This window comes from Bos grunniens, chromosome X (assembly GCF_055505025.1).
Source record: "Bos grunniens cultivar Pamir isolate PY7600 chromosome X, Bosgru_T2T1.0, whole genome shotgun sequence".
Lineage (NCBI taxonomy): Eukaryota > Metazoa > Chordata > Mammalia > Artiodactyla > Bovidae > Bos > Bos grunniens.
In genome coordinates this window covers 137,737,695-137,753,335 of record NC_141194.1, presented here as the reverse complement: position 1 = coordinate 137,753,335, position 15,641 = coordinate 137,737,695, and the positions used below count along the sequence as shown (strand labels likewise).

The 15,641-nt window shown below is 39.7% G+C and overlaps 1 protein-coding gene across 2 annotated transcripts in view; it reads right to left on the bottom strand.

The window, feature by feature from the left end:
- TENM1 (teneurin transmembrane protein 1) overlaps window positions 1-15,641 on the bottom strand; it is a 904,402-nt gene that overhangs the window by 167,345 nt on the left and 721,416 nt on the right. For both annotated transcript variants that reach the window (XM_086388154.1, XM_086388153.1), the window contains one exon: window positions 12,925-13,141. In XM_086388154.1, the coding sequence (XP_086244280.1) occupies window positions 12,925-13,141 (217 nt within the window). The remainder of the gene's footprint in view (window positions 1-12,924; window positions 13,142-15,641) is intronic.

Below are 15,641 nucleotides of genomic sequence, written 5' to 3'. Positions count from 1 at the left end.
TAAATAGTACCCCTGTGATTGGGAAGGATGAATGAATAGTCCTCCTCAAATACTTAATTTATGAACACTAACCCCATTTTTTCCTTTATCTACAACCATGTAATTACAATTTGGTATTTCATAACTCACATATATTTGAAGGCTCTGATATTGGGTATCTGGGGGTTTCCACATATCACATACTGTTTTTTTTTTATTTTATTTTTTTTAATGAATTTTATTTTTTAACTTTACAATATTGTATTGGTTTCGCCATGTATCAAATGTAATACACCACATTAACAAATTGAAAAATAAAAACCATATGATTATCACATACTGTTTTTTTTGATATAAGTTATCTAAGCTGGTACAGCACCATGAAAACATATAATGTTACAGCATAAACCTGTTTTCATGTTCTGAAAATGTGAATGCAGTGAATGTTCAGATGCAAACCCAGTAAAATCTCATTAGTTTTTACTTAAATAGAACTGGCTGATTTAATCCTACTCAGTTGGTCACTAGTCCAAATAAATAATACCTACTAACTGGGTAACATTAAAAGCAGCTAGGTAGGAGCATTACCCATCAACATTCTAGGACTTTGGGAAAGGTGGTGCTATGGAAAATGCAGATAGTTTTTTAAGCAGAATTATTTTCCTCATGGCTAGTGATGTTTCAAGTAAAACAAAATGGGGGCACCCCCCTGAGGTAGGGTGGCTATTTTCCCATCTGCCCTGGTAATTGCTTGTCAAAAGTAGGCTTGCTTTGGATGCCTGAGATCCCGAAAGTAATGGGAAAGAGATCAAGTGTTTTGAAGCAATAAGAAAACTGACGACAGTCACATTTTTCAGGGCTGTGAAAGTACCGGTTTGCCTCATTTAGACACATGATTATTTTTGTCCAGAATTTGAATCCTGAAATATGTGTCCTGGAAGCCCTTGCAACCCTTGAATAATCTCAAGTTTTATTTTATTTTTTTGGTTGGTTTGTTTTTGGCTTGTTTTATACATTACTCAAATGGTTTTATCTTTGTAATCAGCCTGATGGGGTTTTATTAACCTCATTAACCTTTCCTGTCACTTCTCTGTGAATCTGCCCTTCAAATAATGGATAGTCATTAAATACAGGGCAAGTCTGTCTTGTTGGCTATAGCTTGGCCATGGATTACTCTTCCCTCCAGGAGGAAAAAGTGGGGTCTAACTTTGTCCACCCCAGTGCTAGCTCTGGCTCGTTAATAATCATCGATGTGACTTTTCCTAAGAAATGGAATTACTCTCAGCCTCGTTTGTTCCTTATGGAAAGTGAGACTAATAGTTCTTCCCTGCCTTATTCCTAATCAGCTCATGAAGATACTGGAACAATAAAATAACCCAGTAAAGTGACTGCCTTTTGAACTTGACCTTTCAAATTATATTATGTACCCTGATATCTATATTTATATATATAAATGCATATAATATATACAAATATACCATATGAATATATGTATTTATATAAATAAGACATTCATTAAGCACTTACTATGAGTCAGGTACCATGCAAGGCACCTTCCTTATTTTATTTCACTTACCATCAATATAGCCCTGAGTAGGTGCGACTAATAGCCTGTTTTAAAAAATGAGGAAATGGATTCAAAGAGGTCGAAAAATGTTGCTTAAGATAATACAGCTATTAAGTGGCAGAATTGGTGGAGGTCTTTTGACCTGGACTCTCAAGGGCCTAAGCTGTAGCATTTTAAAGAGAAGATGTAAATGATGTGGCTACAAAGGAAAAGAAAGTGCTCACCCACAAAGATGGTGCTATCCATAGGATATCACTACTTTGTAGACCTTTACCAACTGCTGGGCACTTTCTACGTGCAGGGTGTATAGTGGATATGCCACACTGTGTCATTTATTCTTTCTCCATAAACTAGCATTTACTCTGCCCTCTCTAGGGACAAGTTTAGATGACAGAACCAGCTAAAGTCACTTCACGCAGATTATATGGCTGAGAAGTAGGTACTAAGGATTTGAGCCTTTCAATCTTAACTTCGCAGTAAGATAAAATATTAGAAAACACCTATTCACACTGAGATAAGTTGTAGACAGCTACTGGGCATTACTAATGACTGTTATTAAGGACCTCAGGACATCTGAGTTTCAAAATATCACAAGTAACCAATTGAACGGCTTTTTAAAGATTTGTTGGATTTCTTTGCTCAAGAACTTGCAAAGAAGTGAAAGTCACACATTCTTTCTTTTTTGGTACCTTTAGGTGTTGACTGCTGATTTCAAGAGCTAGTCAGCACTATAAATCTTGGAGCCTTCAGCACTTTGTAATTTTTTAAATGTGTCTTGAACATGTGTTTCCTGAACTTTAGCATTAGATAAAATAGTTCACTGAACAATCAGGAGTTCCCATCTTCACAGGTGTAACACCTTTCACATAAACGAGATCAAAGTGCTTTATTAGCAAGTAGCAACAATCTAACTTCTCACTTGGGACAACAACTGCACAAGTGATAAGCAAAGGAGGTTGCTTAGGAAAAGTAATGTGGGAAGACAGAATCACAAGGGATCATGGCAGAGCCAAACCACTCGGGTTCCTTTTCCAAATGTGGGCAGGTTATGTGCAGTGCCTCCCTTTAGAAAGAAAGGTGAATACAGACATTGGCAGGTGCTGATGCTCTAGAAAGAGATTTCCTCAGTCCTTAGTTATTTTTTTTTTCTGTTTTTTTTTTTTTAAATTTTATTTTTAAACTTTACATAATTGTATTAGTTTTGCCAAATATCAAAATGAATCCATCACAGGTATACATGTCAGTCCTTAGTTTATTCAATTTATTCAGCAACTGTTGCATTGTGTGTTTACCAACCCCTAGTTGTATACATGGTATAATGTCTTTCATATTCTTAAAATTAAAAATACACACAGATTTGCCATATGTAAATAGACTTGGAGGTCCATAACTACTAGATTCATGAAAAAGTTAAACACAAAACATATGGATTCAAATTTGTTCCTCAGCAAAATTACGAATGATTATGTCACAAACCTTCTGGGGGAAGACCTGTACATAGACTGTGAATGTTAATTCAATGAATGCTTTTTAAATTTTAATTAATTAATTTATTTTTGGCTGTGCTGGGTCTTTGTTACTGCACTCAGGCTTTCTCTAGTTGCAGTGAGTGGAGTGGGAGCTACTAGTTGAGGTGCATGGGCTTCTCACTGCCGTGCTTCTCTCGTTGCAGAGCATGGGCTTTAGGGTACACAGGTTTCAACGTAGTTGTAGTGCATGGGATTAGTTGCTCCTAGGCATGTGGGGTCTTCCCAGAACAGGGATCCACCCCACGTCCCCTGCACTGGCAAGGCAGACTCCTTATCATTGGACCACCAAGCGAAACTGAAAGTATTAGTCACTCAGTCGTGTCCAACTCTTTGTGACCCCATGGACTGTAGCCTGCCAGGCTCCTCTGTCCATGGGATTCTCCAGGCAAGAATACTGGAGTGGGTTGCCATTCCCTTCTCTGGGGGATCTTCCCAACCCAGGGATCAAACCTGGGTATCCTATATTGCAGGCAAATTCTTTACCATCTGAGTCATCAGGGAAGCCCACCAAGGAAGTCCTCAATGAATGCTTTAGTATTGCAATAACATTGCATTTCTTATAAATATTCTAAAATATAAAGTTTTCTTATCTTTTCTTTTTCATAATTCCAAATCAGGACACAGTTTCTATATATTTGATTTCTTTTAGGGTCAAACACTAATGGATGAAGATCTGCTATTTTTTTTTTCTTTTCATAACTAAATGGTCAATGGCTGTTGCTGATTTCTCTTTCTGGAGGCTATTCAGTTTGTCCGAAGTAGTCAGCTTTTCTCAATAGTCCTAGAGGACAGGCACCCCATCCACTTATCAGGAAAACCTGGTACAGTAACCAGTGTGTAGTAATTCCTTGAGAAAGGTTTGTTCTACCTTTCTGTTTCACACAAGGCCACAGGATCCTGATTCAGTGGGCCCCTACAAGTGACAGCCAGGCTCTGGATTGTGTGATAGGCTACTGCACAAGGGTCCACGTGGCAGGAAATGTTCATGTCACAATCAACTAACATATAGATGAATACTATGAGGTCTCAGCTCTAGTGTCATCTCCCCAGAGAGGATCTCCCAGACCACTCTGTCTAAAATGGTCACTTTTTGTCCCTAACCTTTCTTTACCTCAGTCGACGGTACCTATTCCTACCTGACATTTACCTTTTTCATTATTGTCAGTTTTCTTCACTGGACTATATGTGCTGTGCTTAGTCGTTTAGCTGTGTCTGACTCTTTGCAACCCCATGGACTGCAGCCTGCCAGGCTCCTGTCCATGGAGTTTTCCAGATAAAATACTGGAGTGGGTTGCCATGCCCTCCTCTAGGGGATCTTCCCAACCCAGGGATTGAACCAGGGTCTTCTGCATTACAGGTGGATTCTTTATCGTCTGAGCCACCAGGGAAGCCAATTTGTCCGCTGTAGTCCGGAGCCTAGGACAGGGCCAATACACGAACCAAGTCAACACTGTCATTTTCATCAATCTCAAGATGAAATGATTAATCTTCCCCAAATATGGATTATCTTGAAAGAAATTGTAGGATCTATCATTACAAATGATGCCAAAGTATGGTTAATGGGGACATTTTTTCACTGTGGTGAATGGGAGTTTTTTGGGGTGATTGTTTTTTCCCCTTGAATTAATCTAACACAAACATTCCAAATTGTATTAAAAATTATTTATAGCTCCAGATGTCATAGGATGAAACATCTTGCAAATAGTTAAGCTGCTCACTGTCCAAATAAGCTTTGAATTTTTTCTTGCAAGTCACCAATAGACTCCTGTGAGTGTCCATTTTAGCAGCTCCTCATGCTCACCTGACTCAATTAGTCACATCTCTGAATGACTGCTGAAAACTTCCAGGTCAGTCTCCCTTCTGAAATTGTTTAATGACTTTGTCTCATTTGATAGAATATGTCTTCTCTTACATCCATTTAGGTTACCTGTCTACTCCAGCAAAGCAGCAGAATTTGGGACTCTGAGTTGATGAACCCCAAGCTACTTGATGTTCCATAATCCACAGAATTTATTAAAATTTATAATTAATTTATTTTTTTATGTATTTACATGAAATTCTGACTGCTTCCCCCACTGGAATGTAAAGGGAATTCTGTGAATAAGGGGACCCTGTTTCTTTTGTTTACCCCCATCTCCACAGTTCCTGGCACAGAGTGGGTGACTCAAGAAATATCTGTTGAATAAAGGAGTGAACACATATCTTCATCATTTTGTAAAAATGAGTTGATAGCAGGATATTAGATTACATTAGGGAGAGTAGAGGACTTTGGTAAATATTGTAGAGAAATTTAAGATCCTCAGTAACTCTGGAATATTAATGTATCAGTAAAATGTACACTTCAAAAACAATAATTTGTATCTGTCGAGTATGGTTATTCTTAAGTCTTTAGTCTAATCTGAGATCAGCAACTTCTGCAGCAATGATCATCTTCCTAGAGCCTTTCCCTTAACCTCAGTCTTGATTTAATAACTCATTTTGCCATTCACAGGATTTTACATGGTATATGTTCCCAAATCAACTAAGTGCAGAAAAACATATTTTATTAAATAAGTTATGATAAGTAATTATGGCTGTTACCTGGTATCATGAATAATCAGGTGTGTGCATCAAGATTTCATTATGGAGGGAAGTGTCATAAAGGAAGGGAAGGACTCGGGTAAATAAAGAGTTGTCCAAGAAGGCCATACTCAAGGCATTTGCAGCACCTCAGTTTGTTTTGGGGTGCTTATCTTGGGTTTTCTCATGAGCTGGAACACCAAAGTGAGCCAGTTCACAGCAGTCTTCCTACTGACTCCCTGATACTGCTCATTATTTTCTAATTTTTTCTTGGTTCTAAGTTTTGATTATCAAGCCCACTGAAGGCAGAGAGCATTATTGATGGTTACACAGAGTTATAAATGATGTCAATCATGGATAGGCTCTGCCAGTGGTGGAATGTCTCATAAGTTAAAAAAAAAACAAGAGTAATTACTTTGCTACTGTTATATAATCACTTCATCTTTTATGAATTTGTTCCTGTGCTATTTGGAGAACAGTAACCTTACCTTTAGGCTGCTCCGACATTTGGGAATTAACTAATTTGAGGTCCTAATATCATCTGTGTATTCTAGGCAACGAAAATGAGTTTTTCATTAGTAAATATGAGAAGAGCACTTCAATATCACTGCATCTATGTCACTCACTCATCCACTCCTTTTTTTTAACCTCTTTTCTGCCAAATCCTGTGTTAGAATCTGGGGATATGGTGGTGTGGTAGATTAAAGATGGTCATACATTCTTTGATACTTCTCTCAGTAAAAGGTAGGATTTATGACCCTCCCTTTGAATCTGAACAACCTCTGTGACTACTTTAATACATAGTATATAACACAAGTGACACTGGTGTGATTTTGGATCCAGGTCTTAAGAGACTGGCACCTTCTGGTTCCTGTCTCTTGGAATACTCCAACTTGGAGTTCTGAGCTCAGACAAACTCAAGGTTGGCTGCCAACCTATAGGCTGCCCTCCCATAGGAAGCCTGAATGGAGAGGATTTAAGCAGGAAGAGGGATTCCTGGAGGCTAGCCAGCTCTTCTAGCTCCCAGCTGAATTAGATTAGCTGAAAGCCCAAGTATCATGGAGAAAAGACAAGTCATCCTGGCCACACCCTGTCAGAATTTCTTATCCTTCCTTCCTTTCCTTTTTTCCCCTGCCTTATTTTCTAACCCACAGAATCAAGAAATCTAATCATCACCAATTATTTTAATCCGCTATATTTTGGAGGAGTTTGCTATACAGTGATAGATAATCAAAACAAGAGAACAAATCAGACTTGATCCTTGTCCTCACAGAAACCAGATTTAGCAGTGAGGATGGTTCAGAGCTTCTGTACTGCACATCCCAGAGTGGCACAAGAATTTAAAATACAGCAACTTCACAGAAAGTTAGAACTAGAAGAAACCTACCACCCTGCTCAACCTCTTCATTTTGTAGCCTGTGTTCTTGCCTGGAGAATCCCAGGAATGGGGGAGCCTGGTGGGCTGCCATCAATGGGGTCGCACAGAGTCGGACACGACTGAAGCGACTTAGCAGCAGCAGCAGCAGCAGCAACACCACTGTCATGGGCTTTGTTTTTGTTTAGTTGCTCAGTCGTGTCCGACCTTTTGTGACCCCACGGACTGTGGCCCACCAGGTTCTTCTGTCCATGGGATTCTCCAGGCCATAGTAGAGTGGGTTGCCACTTCCTCCTCCAGGGGAGTTTCCTGACCCAGGGATTGAACCTGTGTCTCCTGCACTGCAGACGGATTCTTTACCCCTGAGCCACCAGGGAAGCCCTCGTGTGCTTAGTGCTTTTCAACTGGGCTAAGGATTCCAGAAGAAGCAGATGCATCAGACTGCCACAATCACACCCAGCAGCAGCGCTGCAAATTTTAAGATCTTCAGATTGTTCTTAAAACTTACTCTAAGTGACGAACATAATAGTAAAGTGCCTCTTAATATCCACATCTTTCTCACAGAAAGTGGACGTTTTGTTTCCACTATGGTGGGACCTGGGAGTCTATTAGCCTAAAGTGTGAGGCGGAGTGTCTATCAACTTACTCATGAGGTGCACGCAGGCCCCTTAGTGAAATATTGGTGGAAATATCCTTCCATTAATCTGATTTCTAGTTCACGCTCAGTCACTTTTTTCCTCTTAGTTAAGATAGGATTTTTACAGACTCTCAGGGAAACAGATCAGAAAGTAAAAAAAAAACAAAACACTTGAGGTCTTTCCACGGAAAGCTAGAGAAGCTGTGTAGTCCAGATGTTACAAACTCAAATGCCAAGAGGGTCAGGCAGGACATTAAAAGTGCAGGAGTTGAGCCAGGAGCAAGGGAACCAGTGACTGGTGAGCTAGAGAGGCATGCCATTGACATTCCAGAGGGGTGGCTGGCCCTCAACTCTGGAACACCTATACCAGAGATGTCAAATTTTGTCAATTTTCTAGAGAATGAAGACATTCCAATTTTTATGTTAGATCTCTTAGTTTCTAAATGTTGGGCCAAACAAAATACAGCTGTGGGCTGATAGTAAGTAAGGCCTGATGTAGACACTAGACGTGGATTGATGTGTGGATCAGCCTCTTGTGGCTACAAAACAGACAAATGAGTTTGGCCAGACCTTGCTGTCAGCGGTTGCACTAACCTCGGTAGGATTTTGTTTTTTAAATGCACTTCTCCATTAGTGATGGCGAGTGAAATGTCTGGCTTTGCAAATTACTGCTGTCGTTTAGTTTAATGTACTCTTGTTTTTACATATTTATAAAAACCTTTTACATTATTAATAGTGATTAAATGCTTAGACACTGAAGATCAATAATGCTTCTGTTCACCTATTTACATTATTAAAAAGTAATAAGTCATACAGGGCGTGCAGAATATGTCATTTACTTTGTAGTCATGTTTGGAGTCAGTTGAAAAAAAAGAAAGAAACTCAGGCTACAGGGTAAAGTGTATTTAAGGAAAAAGCGGTAACTGCCAGGCTTGCTGGGAGACTCTATTGTGGGCAAATGGCATGTTGCCAGTGACATCACACCATCAGAGGCACATGAGGTCCACGTTCCATGTGCTCTCACATACCAGTGCAGAGAACTCACAGCAAGAAAGCCAGTCTCACTTGGATGCACAAGGATGAACAGCTATTTAACCTTTATGCATCCTTGCAACAGTTACTCACCTATATGCCACCATCTTTAACTCACAGGCCTCTGATGGTGGCCACACTCAGCAGCAAGTCCTCCGTGCGGCTCACAGTTTGCCAGTAGGCAAATGAGCCCCTCAGCAATGATTTCTTCATCTGCCTCCCCAGCTGTCACTCAATTATGTGGCAAAAACCTAAGAGCAGATTGGATTCCCTGATTACAGTACCTGTGTTCTAGATCTGTCTGAGGAGAGCAACCCCACAGTCAGATATGTATAAGGACCAAAAGTCTTTAGCCCAGCTCTCTAAGGAGCCAAAGTGGCTCAACATAGTGGTTTAGAAGTCTGGCTCTCAGTATGAATCTGCTTGCGTTCAGATCCTGGCTCTGACACTCACTGATTGTGACCTTGGGCAAGCAACTTGATAACTCAGTTATTGTTTTGTTACCCCAAAAGTGGGGATCACAATGGTACCTACCATATCAGGTTTTTGTAAGGATTAAATAACACATGTAAAAGTTTAGTATGAGACCTGACACAAAAGAAGTGCTTAATAACAATTTACATGTAGCAAAAGGCCCATTTTACCAGTTGTTCTACCAAGAAGTTCATTAACACTGGCTTCAACTTTGTAAATAATATCAGCGAAATATCATTGAAATGTGTTCAAATGAGGTGGGTTTTACAATATTGCCTGGTTTCCAGATGTCATTCAACCAGTTGTCATTCATCCTGTATAAATTAGATCTCAGTCACTTGGCTTATTTAAAAACAAGTTGAAATGAGGCAGCAGTGGTGTAACAGAAAGAAAACAAGAGTTACTGCATAGGAATAAAACTAACATGTGACCCACTACTGGGCATATACCATGAGAAAATCATAACTGAAAAAGACACATGTATCCCAATGTGCATTGCAGCACTATTTACAATAGTCAGGACATGGAAGCAACCTAGATGTCCACTGACAGATGAATAGATAAAGAAGATGTGGTACGTTTATACAATGGAATATTACTCAGCCATAAAAGGAGTGAATTTAAGTCAGTTCTAGTGAGGTGGATGAAGCTAGAGCCTGTTATACAGAGTGAAGTAAGTCAGAAAGAGAAAAACAAACACTGTATATTAGTGTATATATATGGGATCTAGAAAAATGGTACTCATGAACATATTTGCAGAGCGGGAATGGACACACAGATGTAGAGAACGGACTTGTGGACACAAGGGGAAGGAGAATGTGGGATGAACTGAGAGAGTAGCATTGACATACATACATATATATATATATATATATATATATATATATATACTACCGTGTGTAAAATAGACAGTGGGAAGCCACTATAAAATACAGGGAGCTCAGCCCTGTGCTCCATGATAGCCTAGAGGGGTGGGATAGGGGGTGGGTAGGAGAGAAGCTCAAGAGGGAGGTGATATACACATATATACTTACAGCTGATTGGTGTTGTCCTATGGCAGAAACCAACACAACATTGTAAAGCAATTATCCTCTAATTAAAAGAAAAGAGTTGCTACAAAACAAGGCTATTGGCTGTGTGATGTTGGACAATCATTTAATCTCTCTGAACCTCAGTTTCCTCATATATAAAATGCACCAAGACAATACCTACTTCACAGGGATACCGTGAGGATACAATGAAAGAATGTTTGTTTGAAAGCTGCACAAACTAAAAAGTACAATAGAGATGTAAGAGCTTATAACTATTATTACTTATACTCTACATGATCAGAGTTGGATTTATTTTATCCAGAGATACTCTGAATAACACTGTATTACGTGTTGATTTTTTAGAGGAAATATAGTTAGATTGCTTGTCCTCAACTATTTCCCTTTTCTGACAGATTAGAGATGTGTGTCAGAGCTGAGACCACTGGGTGAAGGAGACCGTAGTTCTGAATTCAAATGCGACTTTCAGAGCTACTTGATAACTTGGAGGCTTTTACAAAAGAATAAGAAAAACTCAATCAAGCCAGGAGGAGGAGAAGGGCATTAAGCACCACAAGTAATAGGTTTGTTCACTCTGCGACTGGCTGGCAAACACTGCTGAAGCATGAAGCCGAACCACAGGGGCTGGAATTTCTCTTCACTTTTCTAAGTTTATTGCTCAAATGCCCTCCTCTGGGTCACAATAACTTGGCTCCTGTCTCTCTCAGGTCCTGACTTTCTCCCTGTACTTGAGTTCAGTGAGTCATTTAAATATGTATCTCCATGTCATGGAAGTTTCATTTACCTTCTTTTCTTCGTTTCGACTGAATTTCCTTAAGCATGAAGGTTTTTTGTTTCCTTTGTTCCTCTGGAGTGCAATAAATAAGCATCTGCTGCTGCTGCTGCTGCTCAGTCGCTTCAGTCGTGTCTGACTCTTTGTGACCCCAGAGACGGCAGCCCACCAGGCTCCCCCGTCCCTGGGATTCTCCAGGCAAGAACACTGGAGTGGGCTGCCATTTCCTTCTCCAATGCGTGAAAGTGAAAAGTGAAAGTGAAGCATTTACTATCTAAATAAGTACTTTGACTGCAGCCATTTGAAATCACCCCAGACTTGTTATTGAACTGGGGGAGATACTTCAAAATGGAGATGACTGAGTCTCTTGGAAGAAGGCAAACTTTGACTAGATCCCCTGGCAGAGAAGGTCTTTCTTGTGGTGCATGAGCATTTGAGTTTGGGGTTCTGTTTAAAGCTTTAAAAGGTTAGAACTGCACATAGTAAACATAATGAGAAGCAACTAAGCCTGTGCACCACAACTATCAAAGTCCACATGCTCCAGGGCCCGTGAGCCACAACTACGGGGCCCACGCACCACAAGCCCTGAAACCCACGCACCTAGAGCCTGCGTCCCACAGCAAAAGAATGACTGCAATGAGAAGCCTGTGCACGACAACAGAGAGCAGCCCCTGCTCGCCACAGCCAGAGAAAGCTGGTGCATGGCAACAAAGACCCAGTGCGGCCAAATAAATAATACAAAATTTAAAAAACAAAACAAAAAATAACAGATCAAGAAGAAAGAAAAATAAACACAATGAGAAATGTTTAAGTTTCAATAACAGTTCTGGCATACAATTTGGGAGAAGGATGTTGACTGTTTTAAATTTCCATGCATGTCTTTTTTACCCCTTTCCTACTGTGCACAGGGGTGAAGACTGAACGTCAATTGTCACTCAGATCAATATAAACTCTTGACCGAGCTTTTCTCAGGGACTGATAATACCGACCAGGATGTGACTGTGTGGGTGGGATGTAGACAAGTGGTCCTGGACAAATACTTTCCATGTTTTTTTTTTTTAAACTTTCTGTTTGTAATAGTCTAGAAGCTACTGAAATATCAGAAACAGAATGAAGGGAAGACTCTATATTCCATGCTGGGGGTGGTATTTCTTTTTTATCCTCTGGTCTTTATTGCATCTGAATTGAACTTGCAGCTGCCACAACCATCTTTCTATCAAACCTGAGAATGAAGTTTCTGCTGAACGTGGTAGATTAGAGAAATGTAAAGCACCTGGGGCCTTGATGATGGGACTGAAGCCTCAGCTGAGCCAACCCCTGAACCCCACAACTGCTGGACTTTCTATTTTGAGAGATAAACATCCTTACTGTTTAACAACAATATTTAAATATGTTTAACTGTGGCATGAACAAAAGAGGACATTTTTAAGCGATCAGAAACATTGAGTTACTTATATCTAGTGCTAATGACTAAAACCTATCATTGCTGAAGATGAAGCAGAGAAGGACAATGAGCAAATTCATGTTATTACATTTCAAATAAGTAAGTTAATTAAAAAAAATTTCATCTAATGGGTTGGATTTTGGTCTCAGGCCTTTAGTGACAATTCACACATTTGAGCTTCCCTAGAAGACAGATTTTTGCCCGTCTTGCATTTCACTTTAGAATATCAAATGCACCCAATTCTCTCATCTGGAAACGTTTTACACCCATAGAATGAAACTTAAAATTTAGTTTCTGAAATTCAATAATTTTTCAAGGGATCAATCCAGAAGATAAACAATAAATTTGTAAATTATACTTTTGTTTTTGTCATTAAAAGCCTTGCTTACACTTCACCATGAATAATATACATCATGTGAGTTTTGTGCGTATATGTGTGTGTTTCTTTCACAGTTAAAGAAAAACATGACCACTGTTCATTAAGGAATAAAATAAATACATATATACCTGCTGTCAAATGAGATCTCTGGAGGAATGACATGAGTACTGTCCTTGCCAATAAGGAATTTGATTCGATCATAGAAGAGTCTTAAAGTGTGCTGAGACAAGAGAGATTGGCTTTGCTGAATGAGGTCAAGAGGATCTGGTGAGCCCTGGCAGAGAGGACTGACATAACAGTTGCTTTGTTGACAACAATCCGGGTCCACACAGTCAGTCAAACCATCTGAAAAAGAAAATTTTGAAATTTAGCTTTGGGAGAAACAACATAATTTAAAATATGCACAAATGGAGAAAAACCTAGAATATAGCCAAAGGTAACTGTCCATGTTTTGAGTTTAGGATCTATTAAATTCACATATTTCTCATGATGTATCTATCACTGTCTCTGAGTTTACATGGCACATCAGTGAAATTCAAACTATTTTGTTCATAAATCTTTCCTTCCTGAGTCCTCCTGTAGTGCTACATTGGTTAGCATTTGAAGAGAGTATTCTATGAGTTACCACTTTTTAAAAAATTAATTTTTATTGGCGTATGCTTGCTTTACAATGTTGTGTTAGTTTCTACTGTTCATCAACAGGAATAGACAAAGGAGATGTGGTGTATATATACACAAGGGAATATTACTAATAAAAAGGAATGAAACTGGGTCATTTGTAGAGACATGGATGGACTTAGAGAGTGTCACACAGAGTGAAGAAAGTCAGAATGAGAAAAATAAATGTCATCTACTAATGCATATATGTAGAATCTAGAAAAATGGTATAGATGATCCTATTTGCAGGACAGGAACTGAGATACAGATGTAGGGAAAAACATACATCGATATCAAAGGGGAAGAGGGGTGGAAGGTTTTGGGAGATTGATACATATACACTACTGATATGATGTATAAAATAGATAGGGTTTCCTTGGTGGCTCAGATGGTAAAAAATACACCTGCAATGCGGGGATACCTGGGTTCAATCCCTGGGTTGGGACGATCCCCTGGAGAAGGGAACTGGCCCCATTCCAGTATTCATTGACAGACTTTATTTTCTTGGGCTGCAAAATCACTGCAGATGATGACTGCAGCCATGAAATTAAAAGATGCTTGCTCCTAGGAAGAAAAGCTATGACCAACCTAGACAGCATATTAACAAGCAGAGACATTACTTTGCCAACAAATGTCCGTCTAGTCAAAGCTAGGTTTTTTCCAGTAGTCATGTATGGATGTGTGAGTTGGACCATAAAGAAAGCTGAGCGCTGAAGAATTGATGCTTTTGAACTGTGGTGTTGAAGAAGACTCTTTTTTTTAATATACATTTATTTATTTTAATTGAAGGCTAATTACTTTACAATATTGTGTTGGTTTTGCCATATATCAACATGAATCCACCACGGGGAGGGAGATGGGTGGGGGGTGTAGGATGGGGAACACATGTACAGCCATGAATAAGACTCTTGAGACTCCCTTGGACTGCAAGGAGATCAAACCAGTCAATCCTAAAAGAAATCAGTCCTGAATATTCCTTGGAAGGATTGATGTTGAAACTGAAGCTCTAATACTTTGGCCACCTGATGCGAAGAACTGACTCTTAAAAAGACTCTGATGCTGGAAAAGATTGAAGGCAGGAGGAGAAGGGGATGACAGAGGATGAGATGGTTGGATCGCATCACTGACTCAATGGACATGAGTTTGAACAAGCTCCGGGAGTTGGTGATGGACAGGAAAGCCTGGTGTGCTGCAGTCCATGGGGTAGCAAAGAGTTGGATATGGCTGAGTGACTGAACTGAACTGATAAAATAGATATCACTCTTTTGAAGTTTCCTTCTTCCTCAGCAAGACCATCCCTTCAGGAAAATAACTATTTCTTATATTTTTTTGAATTTATCACATCATGTACATTTCTGAACATACAATTAACAAAGGTTTACCAACCTAAATTTGTCTGTACTTTAAAAAATTCTCCCAACACACTTGTCTAGTCCTAACTGCCACAATAGAAGTTGGTATCCTTATGGTGACAAAATGTCTAAAGTACGGCGGTGATTTTCACTTCTGAAAATTACCTGGAGAGCTTGAATCAATTACCGGAGAGTTTATTAAACCTGTATATTCTTCAGTCCCACCTATTAAAGCAGAATTTTCTCAGAGCCCAGGATTATGCCATACTTAATCTGGGTGATTCTGAAGCATACTAAATTTTCAGAACCACTTATTTTGAGAATCTGTAGAAGTGACTAGAACTTACTTGTCCCGAACAGCATTATTCGAGGCATATACTACGGTAACTTCCTGTATTTAGTGATAAGTCACTCTGTTTCATTCTAGGCCTTCACCATTTATTCCAGACTCAAGAATCCAGGGTTGTTCCAATAAATATATCACATAAAAGCTTCATTCTTTGGTAGAGGAATGATGTGGTACACAGGGGTTCTAGGAGGAAGGGAGACTTGAGAATACAGTCATTCCTTGGTATCTGAGGGTGATTGGTCCCAGGACCCCCACGGATACCCAAATCAGAAGACACTCAAAAGTGAAAGTGTGAGTCCGCTCAGTTGTGTCTGACTCTGTGACTCCATGGACTCTAGCCTGCCAGGCTGCTCTGTCTACGGGATTCTCCAGGCAAGAATACTGGAGTAGCTTGCCACTCCCTTCTCCAGGGGATCTTCCTGACCCAGGGATTGAACCCGGTCTCTTGCATTGTAGGCAGACTCGTCACCATCTGAGCCATGAGGGG